This window comes from Lithobates pipiens, unplaced genomic scaffold (assembly GCF_037356315.1).
Source record: "Lithobates pipiens isolate NorthernLeopardFrog02 unplaced genomic scaffold, aLitPip1_a1.2 Scaffold_62, whole genome shotgun sequence".
In the NCBI taxonomy this organism is placed as follows: Eukaryota; Metazoa; Chordata; class Amphibia; order Anura; family Ranidae; genus Lithobates; species Lithobates pipiens.
Genome location: NW_027507884.1, coordinates 1,855,829 through 1,869,955, shown reverse-complemented (window position 1 = coordinate 1,869,955; position 14,127 = coordinate 1,855,829). Strand labels below are relative to the sequence as shown.

Sequence of the window (14,127 nt, the reverse complement as noted above, 5' to 3'; positions counted from 1 at the left end):
AAATTAGGGATGGATTAAAGTGTATCTAAACCCAAGAACACACATGTAATATATTGAAGCTTACCAGTCCTTAGAAGAGGCTGATTTTTCACTTTCTTTTCAGTAGGGGTTCCTGCTGGAAACCCACCCACTGTCCTAGGCTGACAACTCTACCTCCTTGTTCTGTATCTTTGGAGGGGTAGTGTTGCCACCCTAATGCCCCCTACACACGATGCGATTTTCCTACAACAAAACCGTGGATTTTTTTCCGAAGGATGTTGGCTCAAACTTGTCTTGTATACACACAGTCATACAAATGTTGGCCAAAAATTCTGAACGTCAAGAACGTGGTGACCTACAAGACGTACGACGAGCCGAGAAAAAGGAAGTTCAATAGTCAGTGCGGCTCCTTCTACTTGATTCAGAGCATGCATGAAATTTTGTGCGACGGACTTGTGTACACACAATCGGACTTTTCCGACAATGAGTTTTGTTGTCGGAAAATTTGAGAACCTGCTCTCGGACATTTGTGTGCGGAAATTCCGACAGCAAATGTTCGATGCAGCGTACACACGGTCGGACTTTCTGACAACAAGCTCACATCGAACATTTCCCGTCGGAAAGTCCGATCTTGTGTACGCGGCATTAGACAGTGAACTGGGGGAGGACTACAACTTATCTTCCCCCATCCTATTGTTGGTAACATAGTGGGGGTGTTTTGTAGTTCACCAGAGGTAACCGGGGCAAAGCTGATAACACTGAAGAGTGCAAAGAAACCTGCAAGCCCACAAGGTTTTTAGGGCTCATTAGCACGGACGACTGGGGGGAGGGTAGTAAGAAATAGGTGGCTGAGCCACAGTTATACCGTAGTAGTAACTACTACCTTGAGTACATATAGAACAAATACTAAAGAAACTATGTGTGTCCATAATTTATTACATAAATAGACTTTCAAACAGATGCCAGAGCCCATAAGGGGGCATTCATGAGCAACCTATTCAAGAAGCCGCACCACCAAAGTTTGCTATGGTATTGCACTGATTGGTGGGCACGGTGAAGGGTTGGTGTTTCTAATATACATGGTTTATTGTGACACCTCTTGACAGCTTCTACCCTCAGCTTCCTTTGCGACTCTTTCCACCCGTTCACATGGCATATCAGAGCCACGAAGGAGGTCGTTGCTGGAAGAGTTTTCTTTGCCAAATATTGCGATTGCCGGTCTGAATGGCGAGCAGGTGGATATTTGATGTTGATAATTGTAGATCCCAGCAGCTCAATATGACTTATTGGTACCAGCCCATGGAGTAAATGGCAACCTTCCTCCTACCCAGCCAATTCTTCCAGTTTCTATAGGCCAGTAAAAATAATCCCAATATATCACCAACAGTTTTTAAAGAGTATTGGACAGCCACCACCAGGCACTTGGCTTCCCTTTAGATTACAATACAGCCACATGTATGTGTGTCCACATACACTATATTGTCAAATGTATTGGGACACTTGCTTTTACACGCACATGAACTTTAATGGCATTCCAGTCTTAGTCCGTAGGGTTCAATATTGAGTTGGCCCTCCGTTTTCTCTAACTCTTCTGGGAAGGCTGTCCACGAGGTTTAGGAGTGTGTCTATGGGAATGTTTGCCAATTCTTCCAGAAGTGCATTTGTGAGGTCAGGCATTGATGTGGACGAAAAAGGTCTGGCTCGCAGTCTCTGCTCTAATTCATCCCAAAGGTGTTCTATCTGGTTGAGATGAGGACTCTGTGCGGGCCAGTCAAGTTCCTTCACACCAAACTCCCTCATCCATGTATTTATGGACCTTGCTTGTTGTAATAGGAGGGGGCCATCCCCAAACTGTTCCCACAAAGGTGGGAGCATGAAATTGTCCAAAATGTCTTGTAATATTGATGCCTTAAGAGTTCCCTTCACTGGAACTAAGGAGCCAAGCCCAACCCCTGAAAAACAATCCCCAACACCATAATCCCCCCTCCACCGAAATTATTTGGACCAGTGCACAAAGCAAGGTCCTCAAAGTCATGGATAAGCGATGAGTCCTGACCTCAACCCCATAGAACACCTTTGGGATGAATTAGAGCGGAGACTGTGGGCCAGGCCTTTCTTGTCCAACAACAGCGTCTGACCTCACAAATGAGCTTATGGAAACATTCCCATAGACACACTCCTAAACCTGGTGGACAGCTTTCCCAGAAGAGGTGAATCTGGTATAGCTCCAAAGGGTGGGCCAACTACAATATTGAACCCTACGGACTAAGACTGGGAGGCCATTAAAGTTCATGTGCGTGTAAAGGCAGGTGTCCCAATACTTTTGACAATATAGTGTGTATAGTCTGTGTGAATTTAATTAATTTAATTAATTAGAGAGAGGTAAACCACTTACATTTACAATAATTAGAATACTCTGTGAGGCATATGTCGTTTAAAAAACAAACAAAAAAATAATAATAAAAAAAAAAAATTAAAAAAAAAAAAAAAAAAACAATAGCAAATAAATAAATTAAATAAATAAATAAATATAACATCAGTGTAAAAATGTACAAAGTTAAAATGGACCCAAACCCCTTACAGTTTATCTTTAACATAAATAAAGAGTTGCAGGTCATAAAGAATAAAAATACTATTTGATTTGTACTAGATTTATGTGAAAATCATGATTATAAAATAAGACTGACAATCCTGCCTTCAATAAAAAAAAGTATTTTTTTTTTTTTAACAAAAGTAAAAGTTTGGCTTTAGGGTGATATGATTTATTGGCTACTTAAACATATTGTAATGCAAGCTTTTGAGGGACGCTGCCCTCTTCTTTAGGCTAAAAAATAATGTTCACTTACCTCTTTTTCCTACAGCAGCCACTAGAAAACAGATAAGCAGGGTATTAGTACAAATGTTATGGAATATAATATAATATCTTCAGAGTACTAGACTGAATTCATTCCAACAGATAATTTGATGAACTTCAGCAATGGTTTTCAAAATAGGATATGTGTGATATATATACGTGCTAGTAGGCTTGAATCTATTAATATGTATATATACTTAAAGTGGAACTTTACCCATAACAACTTAATAAAAAATAATGTTCTTTAGCAAGGAACATACATTCCACATCAATAATTATGCTACCAAAAATATTCTGTGCCTCCAGCATTGTTCCTGCCATTTTGCCGAAGCCCAGAGTGTTCTGAACCCCCCTTCACATCACACCCCCCCCTACATTCACAGCCATATTCTCTGCCCCCCTACACCCCCCCTCCACAGCCATGTCATCTACCCCCCTTCACTCACACACCCCCCCACCACAGACATGTCCTCCACCCCCCTTTACATCCCCCCTCAACACCCCCCACAGCCATTTCCTCTACCCCCTTCACACCCCCCCCCCCCCACAGTTATGTCCTATATCCCCCTTTACATCCCCACAGCCATGTACTCTACCACCCTTTACAACCCCCCCCGACAGCTATGTCCTCTATCCCCCTTTACATCCCAGCAGCCATGTTCTCTACCCCCCTTTACAACCCCCCCCAAAGCTATGTTCTCCATCCCTCTTTACATCCTCCCAGTCATGTTCTCTACCCCCCTTCACACCCCCCCCCACAGTTATGTCCTATATCCCCCTTTACATCCCCGCAGCCATGTACTCTACCACCCTTTACAACCCCCCCCCCCCGACAGCTATGTCCTCTATCCCCCTTTACATCCCAGCAGCCATGTTCTCTACCACCCTTTACAACCCCCCCCCCCCACAGCTATGTCCTCTATTCCCCTTTACATCCTCCCAGTCATGTTCTCTACCCCCCTTTACACCCCCCCCTCCACAGCTATGTCCTCTATCCCTCTTTACACCATCCCCCCACAGCCATTTCCTATACCCCCCTTCACAATCCCAACAGCTATCTCTTCTAATCTCCCTTCACAACTTCACAACCCCCCCCCCCCCCCCCCCACAGTCACCTCCTTTTCTCCCCATTCAAATCCCCCCCCACAGCCATGACCTCTACCCCTTTACATTACCTCCCCCCACCCACATTCTCTGCCCCCTTTCAAATTACCCTTCCCCCCTTCACAGCTATGTCCTATGCCCCCTGTCTTCTTTGGTATTGCCACAATGCATACAACATCTCACCATGTATTAAATGCAGAACACTAAGGGGTTTATTTACTAAAGGCAAATCCACTGTGCACTACTTGGAAGTGCAGTTGCTGTAGATCTGAGGGGTGCGTGCTTGCATATGATTGGATGATAGAAATCAGCAGAGCTTCCCCATCATTTCAGATCATCCCCTAAGATCTACATGTAGCGCCCACCCCATTTAGGTGGGTGCTAGATAGGGTTTTATAGGTAGTGATAGGTAAATTTGACCAGGACCTTACACTTTTTAGGCCTGGTTGTTTATTTTGGGAGGTGGGAGGGATAGAATAGAGGGGTGTGTGGCCACCTACACTCTGGCTCAGGGAGACCCCCTTTACCTTTCAGTGGAAATATTCTGGAAAGGAGGCAGGACTTGGGACTGGAGTGGCAGGCAGCTTGTATGGAGAGCTCTGGACCAATCATTAATTTGTGTTGGCAGGGGCAGGAGTTGCATATAAGCTGGGGGTCACATGCTTCCTGAAAGTTTTCGAGAGGAGGACAAGCAGGAGCGATGTAGAGAGCGTGGAGCAGGCTTGAATGCCTGGGGGTTCAGAGACCCCAGTGCTGGATAGCAGGAGGGAGTTTGAAGGCCTCAGGGTTCAGAGACCTCAGTGCTGGAGAACCCACACAGACGCTATGTAATCTGTAGGAGAAAACCGGGCGTCCCAGCCTGGGATGTACCAGACCATGAGGAGGGGGAAGTAGGTGAAAAACGTATGGAGGAAGCTGGGATCGACCTTCTGTGGCAATCATGGACCGTCGATGGGACAGAGCAAAGGGAGCGCAACCCAGGGGTGCTTATCCATCAAACTCGCTTGTGTCCAAGGACCTAGTGAGGGACACTTTCCAGAACTGACACTGGGCGGATCGCAGGAGTCAGGGTAGGCAGTGAGGCCTGGGACTTTTAACATCCATAACCCACAGCATTATTCAGAGTAATGCTGGTTGGTTCATCAAAGGAAAGTACAGAATCAGGAACCAGATTATTAGAGGCAACTCGTATCCTCTGCTTTAATGTAACGTCCATTCAAGCTCAAGAAATAAAGCCTTTTCAAAGATAAAGACTGTCTGCTGCTTGTGGATCTTTGCATGGGAGGAACGGAACACAAAGGTAATGAACTCACTTTGCAGCTCCCAAGGGAGTAGTGCGCTACATACAGTGTACTTCCAAGTGTACTAAATTAGCCAGCAGGTGATTGGTTGCTAGAATGCAGGGCAACCAATCACCAACTTGTTAATAGGAAGAGCTAACTCTTACAGCTCCAGCGGTCACCGTCCAGTCCGTATCATGAACGCGGTCCACCATTTAATGATAACTGCTCTAAGCAGTAACATTTTCCAAAACAAGTTTATTGGCGTCAGGTATTCTTGAGTCAAATGCTCCTGCCCCTTCAGGTTGGAGATTCTGTTTCTTGCTGTCCTAAATATCTTCACAACAAAATGTTGTTGAGGTCCAATATGGACCTATTGAGAAGCACAACGTAAACTTTATTTACATATACTATGTACTTGTCATTAGACACGGGTATAAAATACAGATTTATTTTTATGGATCTCTTGCCACTGGGAAAGCAGTTGGATTAGTAAACATATTTAAATGGCCTACTTGGAAAGACTACTTTGGCATGAGTTGGAGAGTGGCAGATATTGTGGAAAAACCCTAAATAACGCTTTCAATAAACAGGAAAACTTCTCTAGAAACACCAAGTTAGGTTTGCTAGAAAGGAAGATATCGTAATCAGGCGCATAACTGTTGATAAGGTGCCAGGAATGATAATTTCCTGTTTAGCCAATGTATCTCTGCTACAGAGGAAGTCCTTTCTTTCTTGGTATTTAGATGAATATGACAAGGATAGGGACTTTTGAATAGAAGATTGACCCAGAAAAGAGGATGGAGGAGGGGTTGGTAGCTACTAGAATAGTCTTCTAAAGTTTTCCCTTCTGTAAAAATATTTGGCTAATTTACTTGAGTATGTTGTATTGACATTAGCCATGATCTCCGATACTCTGTATCATCCAATAGTTTCATCCAACCTTCGTACTTTTTTTGTTAAGGTATTATTTTTTGTTATTCCATTTATGTTTCTTTGCAACTGTGTCATTTAGAAGTTGCAGTGCACCAATAATTAAATACATTTTATAAAAACAAGTAGGCACACGGGGGTGTATATATTGGCCTCGTTCAGACTCATTTAAGTCTTTTCACTTGGACAGGGTCTCCGGGACCAGAAGCGGGCTCTGTATGGCCAAAGAAAGAAGAAGGAAAGCGCCTCTAAGTGCAGCAAAGACTAGCTCTATTAAAACCCTCAATGGGGCCACTCACATATGATAAAAGCATTTAAGATCATCTATGCATAACATCTCCCTGCCACCAGGTCGGTGCTGTGTAATATGGCGACTCACGCGGGAATCAACGCTGTCTTCACTTCTGGAACCACCGTGGAATGCACTGGAAGTGGAGGCAACCTCACAGTGCAGGGCGTGGCAACGAGTTTCTGAGCATTCACACTCCTTTTTCAAACCAGCTGAGCGAAGGACAAGGGCTGCAATTTATGTGAGAGTCACTGTGAGACCATAATGCCCAGCAGAATCACAAAATATATAAAATTACATCAAATACACACAAAAAGGACTTAGAATCCTAACTATTACTATTTATATAACTTAATTTTCTTACATTAAATTGAACTTTTTCTTAATGTAGCGGTAATAGTTAGGATTCTAAGCTCTTTCTGTGTGTATTTGATGTATTTTATCTAATTTGTGATTCTGCTGGGCATTATGGTCTCACAGTGACTCTCACATAAATTGCAGCCCTTGTCCTTCGCTCAGCTGGCTTGAAAAAAGGAGTGTGAATGCTCAGAAACTCGTTGCCATGCCCTGCACTGTGAGGTTGCCTCCACTTCCAGTGCATTCCATGGTGGTTCCAGAAGTGAAGACACAGTTGATTCCCATGTGAGTCGCCATATTACACAGCGCGGATCTTATAAAATTTGTGGTCCCACAGTGACTCTCACACAAAATCCTAACTATAATTATTTATATAACTTAATGTTTTTTATTAATTTTTAATCTAATTTGTAGGGAGGTAGTAATAATTAAGATTCTAAGTTCTTTCTGTGTGTATTTGATGTATTTTTATATAATTTGTGGTTCCACTGGGCGATATGGTCTCACGGTGACTCTCACATAAATTGTGGCTCTTGTCCATCGCTCTTCCAAATTGAAAAAGGAGTGTGTTTGCTCCGAAACTTGTTGCCATGGAATTATTTAACAACAGGCTTGCTCAAAGAAAAACAAAACAAATCCCCATTCAATACTGACCAAGCCATAGTCTCAAAATACTGTATGTTCCATTGAAATGCTGTGGCAGATCAAGCATGACACCTCTACCTTCCAAAACAATAGTTAACTGCAGAAAGAATTGCATTGAATGTTTGTAGTGGGTCCTCACTTTGTCTCTTTTCTTCACACATATTCCTTATCATACAGCTCTCTTTAAAGCTGAAGTTTGGGTATGGACAATTTTTGCATTGTTGAATTGGTTCAGCTTGGACCAAATTAAGTATGCATCTCCCATACCTGGCAAATCCCTGTGGAAGATGGAAATCAATGTAGTAGGCACCGCTACTACAGTGATTGCCCTGGTTTCCAGGTCCCTTGCTGGTTGGCTGCCCTGCTGCATATTGAACACCCAAGTTCACTGGTTCAGCAAGGGAACCATTCAGAGAGTTTTTCCTCAATGAATGCAAAATGTTTTCTGATCAAGTGAGGTGGAGATTGTGACAACACCCCCCCCCCACCCCACCATACCAACACCACCCCACCTCTCCACCTCATCCAATTAGATAATGCTGTACATTCATTGAGAAAATGCAAAGTGTTCTCTGGATGGTGCCCATGTTGAGTGAGCAAATGGCCTCATGTGTTTACTAAGAAGCAAGGAAGCCACAGTACCCAAAAAATGGTAGTAATCATTATATTAGCAGTGCTTACTACAGTGTTATCGAGCTTCCATGGAGATCTGCTAGGAATGGGAGATGCATACTTACGTTGGTCCAAGCTTGGCCATTATAACTGTATAAAATGTAGAATAGTCCCTACCTAAACCTAAACTTTAACAAATGAAAACTAAGAACTCAGAACAACAAAGTCAATGTTGGAGAATTTCCCTCTTTCGGAAGCTGAGATCTCAGGTCTGAACAGGAAGCAGATAGCTATATAAAACCCAACAGGTGTCACTGACTGTAGGTCCCACTCTGAATAGACGAATATTTCCATTCTACCAACCCACCATATATTATTTTTACTGGTCGTGGGGGCAACCACCCCTGCCTAGTGCATGAATGGGGCAACTACCCCTGCCTAGTGCATGAATGGGACAACTACCCCTGCCTAGTGCATGAATGGGGCAACTACCCCTATCTAGTGCATGGATCATCCCAAAAGAGTTGAACAGGCACACAATTGTTCAGCTATTTGCGCCGTTCCCTTTAACCACTTACCAACTGCCGCACACCGATATACATCAGCACAATGGCAGCGGTGGGCAAATGGGCTTACCCGTATGTCCCCTTTAAGGGCTGGGGATAGCAAGCGTTGACACGTACAGCGTGACCGTGCCCACAGAACCAGCGGACTTGATGTCCACCGGTCTCCCGGCAATCATGTCACGGAGCCTCAGAACAGGGAAGTGCCTATGTAAACAAGGCATTTCCCCGTTCTGTCTTGTGATATGAAAGAGATCACTGCTCCCTGTCATCGGGAGCAGTGATCACTGTCATGTGACTAGTAGCCCACCCCCCCAGTTATAATCACTCCCTAGGACAAACGTAACCCCTTCATCGCCCCCTAGTGGTTAACCCCTTCACTGCCAATGTCATTTACACAGTAAGCAGTGCATTTTTAAAGCACTGATTGCTGTATAAATGACAATGGTCCCAAAATAATGTCAAAAGTGTGTCTATTAAAATGTCACAGTTCCGATAAATTGCAGATCGCCACCATTACTAATAAAACAAAATTAAAAATAAAAATGCCATAAAACTATCCCCTATTTTGTAGACGCTATAACTTTTGCACAAACCAATCAATATACTCTTATTATGATTTTTTTAAACAAAAATATGTAGAAGAATATATATCTGCTTAAACTGAGGAAATATATTGTTTTTGATATATTACCATAGTGACACTGTACTACTGTGGGGAATGTGATCAGGGATTTTTTATTAACTTATTATATTTTTACACTTTGCTGTTACAGTGATGATCATGTGAACTGTCATGAATGGGTTACATTTATAACAGCTGTGATTTACTATTGGGTGCTGTGATTGGCCCACAGCTATCACATGGTACAGGATGCTGTGATTATCTCAGTTACCATGTGATAGCTGTGGGCCAATCACATCATCACTACAGGAAACAAAGCTGTTATGAATGAAATTCATTCATAACAGCTTTGTTGAAATTGTGATCATGTGATCGCACAGCAATCACATGATCTCCTGGCTGCTCAAAGAGGCTGGTTACTGGGAGCGGAAATCCGCTTTGTCCAGTGGATTTTGAATAGAGCGGTAAATTGGTCATTGATCAAGGAACCCCTAGCAACCATTGGAGGAACCCTAGGGTTCCACGGAACCCTGGTTGAGAAACCCTGATCTAAACTTTTCAGTACCAAAAATGAATCCGTTTTTATACATGAATAAATCAACACACTCCAAGGAATAACTTACTATCAGAAGCCCCCTTCACATCTGAAGTCACACAACATATAAAATATTCTCCCTTAACGTCAGAAGCCCCACAAAACATCAGACATTCACCCTTCACATCAGATGTCCTACCTACACATCGGCAGCCCCCCATCGCATCAGAAGCCCCCCAATATATAAGATATTCTCCCTTCACATCAGAAGTCCTAAGTTCATATCAGAAGCCCCCATCACATCAAAAGTCCTAAGTTCATATCAGAACCCGCCATCACATCAGAAGCCCTCCAACATATAAGATATTCTTTCTTCACATCAGAAGCCCCAAAGAACATTAGACATTCTCCCTTCACATTGGAAGTCCTGCCTTTACATCAGAAGCCCCCCAAAAGATCAGAAGCCGCCCATCACATCAGAAGTCCTCCCGTCACATCAGAAGCCCCAAAGAACATCAGACATTCTCCCTTCACATTGGAAGTCCTACCTTTACATCAGAAGCCCCCCATAAGATCAGAAGCCGCCCATCACATCAGAAGTCCTCCCGTCACATCAGAAGCCCCCTATCATATCAGAAGGCCCCCATTGCATTAGAAATCCTCCCTTCACATCAGAAGCCACCCATCACATCAGAAGCCCCCCATCACATCAGAAGCCCCCCATCACATCAGAAGCCCCCTTCACATCAGAGCCCCCCTTACATATTAGAGTCCCCCTTACATCAGGGTCCCCATTAGAGCTCTCCTGACATTGAGGATGCGCCACTGGCCCTAGCTGCGGGCCGGATAAAATCTCAATGTGGGTCAGTTTGGAGACCCCTTGTTCCAAAAGAAGGTAAGCATCCAGACTATAGAGAATCCTATGGCTGAAGTAACATACTGAACTGATGATAAATAAATACACAGACAAAAATAATAATTTAAACTGAAGAAATGTCTATATATATATATATATATATATATATATATATATATGAAGTGCTACACAGCCAGGAGTACACAACTCCTCTGGGAAAAGGGATATCTTATTGTACTGGCAGGCAATATACTTTTTCGTGCCAGGCCCGTCCCCATCTATGCCAATCCTCGTGGGTTCCGGTGTCTTTGCGGCAAAGGCGCCTTATGTTTTTATTATTTTACACTAAATACCAAACTTCATCCAGTGCAGTAAACTCTTCGATTACCGGTGCTCTGGGGTTGTGTACATGCTCCCCAGTCATGTTTTAAAGTACTCTAGTGTACGATGGGACATTTTTGGGATGCAAATCCTGCCAATTTGTGAATGCTGATTTGTACTGTGATTTACCAAAGATAGTCACTCTATAATACAGGAAGAAGGAGTAAGCCCTTGTACACACGGTCGGACATTCTGACAACCAAATTTTGTCTGAAACGGTTGCATACACACGGTCGGACAAAGTTGTCGGAAAATCCGATCTTTCAGAACGTGATGACGTTATTTCGTTACGACGGGACTACGTTCAGGCTAGTAGCCAATAGCTTTGATGTAGGAATTTGATCTGAGCATGCGTGGCACTTTGTCCCTCGGAGTAGGCTACACATGATCTTATATGCAGTCATGAGATGTTTCTTACTTTATTTTGTTATTTCAGCATATAAAAGAGTCATACCATTAATCTCCTGAAGAAACTCAAACGAGTGAAACATGTCGAGAACGGTAGTGCTTTGTATACACATGTTTGAATAATCTATTTATCCTCTGTTACGGATGTATTATTGTTCTTTCCCTCTCACATTTTTTACGATTTTGTAATAAAATTCTTGTATTTTTATACTACCGTTGGTGTTTTGACCTCTATACTTGACACTGTTAAAAGTCCAGAGGTTTGTTACCTCCCAGCCTTGTTTTCTGAATTCTAGCTATAATGTGTGTATGCAGTATGACTATCTACCGGTAATTTTGTATTTAGGCTACTCTAATGTTGTGTATACAGTATGACTATCTACCGGTAATTTGTTTTTTACGATACTCTAATGTTGGGTAGGAACTAGACATAGGCGCCGCCAATAAATTTGTTTCGTTTCGTTCTGTTACGGTTCGTATTAGAATTAATTCGTACTTCGTTATTCGTGTCCGAAATGCAATTTCAATTCGTACGAAATACGAATTGTCGTTAGGTTCGTTAACTTGTACGAACGTTCTTTACGATGAATTTAAAGGCAAAAATATAGAGTATGTATACCTCAATATGACAGTCGCTGCTCATGGAAGTTTGATTTTTATCCCCTGCTGTGCTCGGTATATGTTAGCACAGCACAGGAATGGTGGAAGCCACCTCATAATGAGCACAGCAGGGGTACAGCCCCAGGAGGAAGTCAGCATAGCACAGGGATGGTGGGAGCCCCTCATAATAAGCATAATGAGTCGTCGACGACGGCTGATCCGAAATTCGTAAACAAAAGTTCGGATTTCGTACAAAATTCGGACGCACGGCAATTCGTATTTCGGATCCTCCCGAACGTACAAATTTAGGGAAATTCGTACGAATTTAAGATTCGTACGAAACTAATCGCACATGTCTAGTATGAACCTATACTTCTTCTATGTTTTTTGCACCTAATACATTTTGTATATTTTTTTTTACATACGCCTGTTACTCCTCTATCTGGTCTTTTCCCTCAGCCCATACAATTCCAGGGGCAACCCCCTTTTGTGTTTTTTTCTCTGTAAATTTGGGATGTGGCTCAGGTTTCCAGTTTCATATCTATAGATGGCTCTATATAATTTTCCCTCTATATATGACGTGGATGACAAACGTCTCTGAACCAAACTGAACCCAAAAAAGAGACAAAAACTCAGGGTCTCATGTTAAGTCATAATGGGGGTGGGTGGCACAGTGGTGTAGTGGTTAGCACCCCCACCTAGCAGCAAGAAGGGTCACTGGTTCAAATCCCAACCATGACACCACCCGCCCGAAGCCCGCACGCCCCCCCCACACCAACGCGGGCCCCCCCAGGCACCCCGCCCCCCCCCCCCCCCACACCCCAAAGACACACAGGCAGGCGAATTGGCCCCTGTCCAAAATTGGCCCCAGTATATGAATGGGGACCCTGGACCGTGGGCTCCCCGAGGGCAGGGACCGATGCAAGCGCACAACTCACAGGGATAGGGACAATTGCACTCACTCAGGTTGAACTGGATGGACTGGTGTCCTTATTCAACCTCACTAACTATGCAACTATATAATCCCTTACCATTCCTTCCAAAAATAAAAAGATTTGGCTAGACATATGCTTTAACATTGAATATTAAGGTGCTAAAATCACATTTAGTGTCATTTATAATGTCAGTTTTACAGGTCTACTGTACTTACTATTAAAAAAATAAAAAAATAAAAAATGATACTAAAAGAAATATGAAGCCTGCCATTGGTGATCTACTTCTAAAAATGTCTGACCTCAATATTTTTTTAAGCCACTGGCTAACAAGCATGCAGTTAATAAAATCCGAGAAAAGTATTTTGATCTGCACACCTGTTATGGTTCAATGGTTGACATCCCTTAATAATCATATAAGTCAATATGTATTATATGTAATACTACAAGATGGAAATCTCATAAAGCAGAAATAAATGAAAATTCCATACTTACAGAGCAAGAGCACAAATAAATTGGGACTCATGTTGCCTGAAAAACGTAGACAGAAATGAAGCTAACCATAACAGATTCTTGTATTTTCCTTTGCTTTGTAATGAAGGAAGCAGGAGGTTGTCTCTGGCAAGCTTGTATCACAATGCCTTCCGATGTGTGAAGAAAGGTTTGGGATTGTACTCATATGCAATCACATATACATGTTCTAGTACTTCGGTTTCCTATTCCACCTAATCCCAAAGGATTCCTGACATGTACGTCAAATTCCAAAATTGTCATCATCATGCTGGGGCAGGGGTCCAGGTTTGTCAGAATAGGAAACATATTTCCAGCCTTCAAATATCCAACTTGGTCCTTCTCCACCTGCTTCTTTAGCCCATCCTTTTTAAGGTTCATGGTGTGTGTGTTCAGAGATGACCTTCTGCTACCTAGCTACCTAAAAGCCCTTTATATTTTCATAAAGTGGTCTCCAAATTGCAGCCCATGGGCCAGGTGTGGACCCCTGCTTGCCGTTATCTGGCCCTTGGGGCACTATTTTCCCCACTGATACAAGGCATTTATCTCACTGGACACCAGCGGCAGGGCATAATTCCTGCTCTTGACACCAACAATGGGACACTATTCCTCCCACTGACTTTAAAAATGGGGCACCATTCCCCCTTGAAACCAACTTTGGGGC

The 14,127-nt window shown here is 43.0% G+C and overlaps 1 protein-coding gene across 2 annotated transcripts in view; it reads right to left on the bottom strand.

Moving 5' to 3' along the window:
- Window positions 1-13,615, bottom strand: part of LOC143958866 (Fc receptor-like protein 5) — a 39,819-nt gene extending 26,204 nt beyond the window's left edge. For both annotated transcript variants that reach the window (XM_077467846.1, XM_077467847.1), the window contains exons 1-2: window positions 13,449-13,615; window positions 2,826-2,846 (exon numbers count right to left, since the gene is read on the bottom strand). In XM_077467846.1, coding sequence (XP_077323972.1) covers window positions 2,826-2,846; window positions 13,449-13,479 — 52 coding nt within the window. In that variant the 5' untranslated portion in view covers window positions 13,480-13,615. The remainder of the gene's footprint in view (window positions 1-2,825; window positions 2,847-13,448) is intronic.
- Window positions 13,616-14,127: the final 512 nt, after the last annotated feature.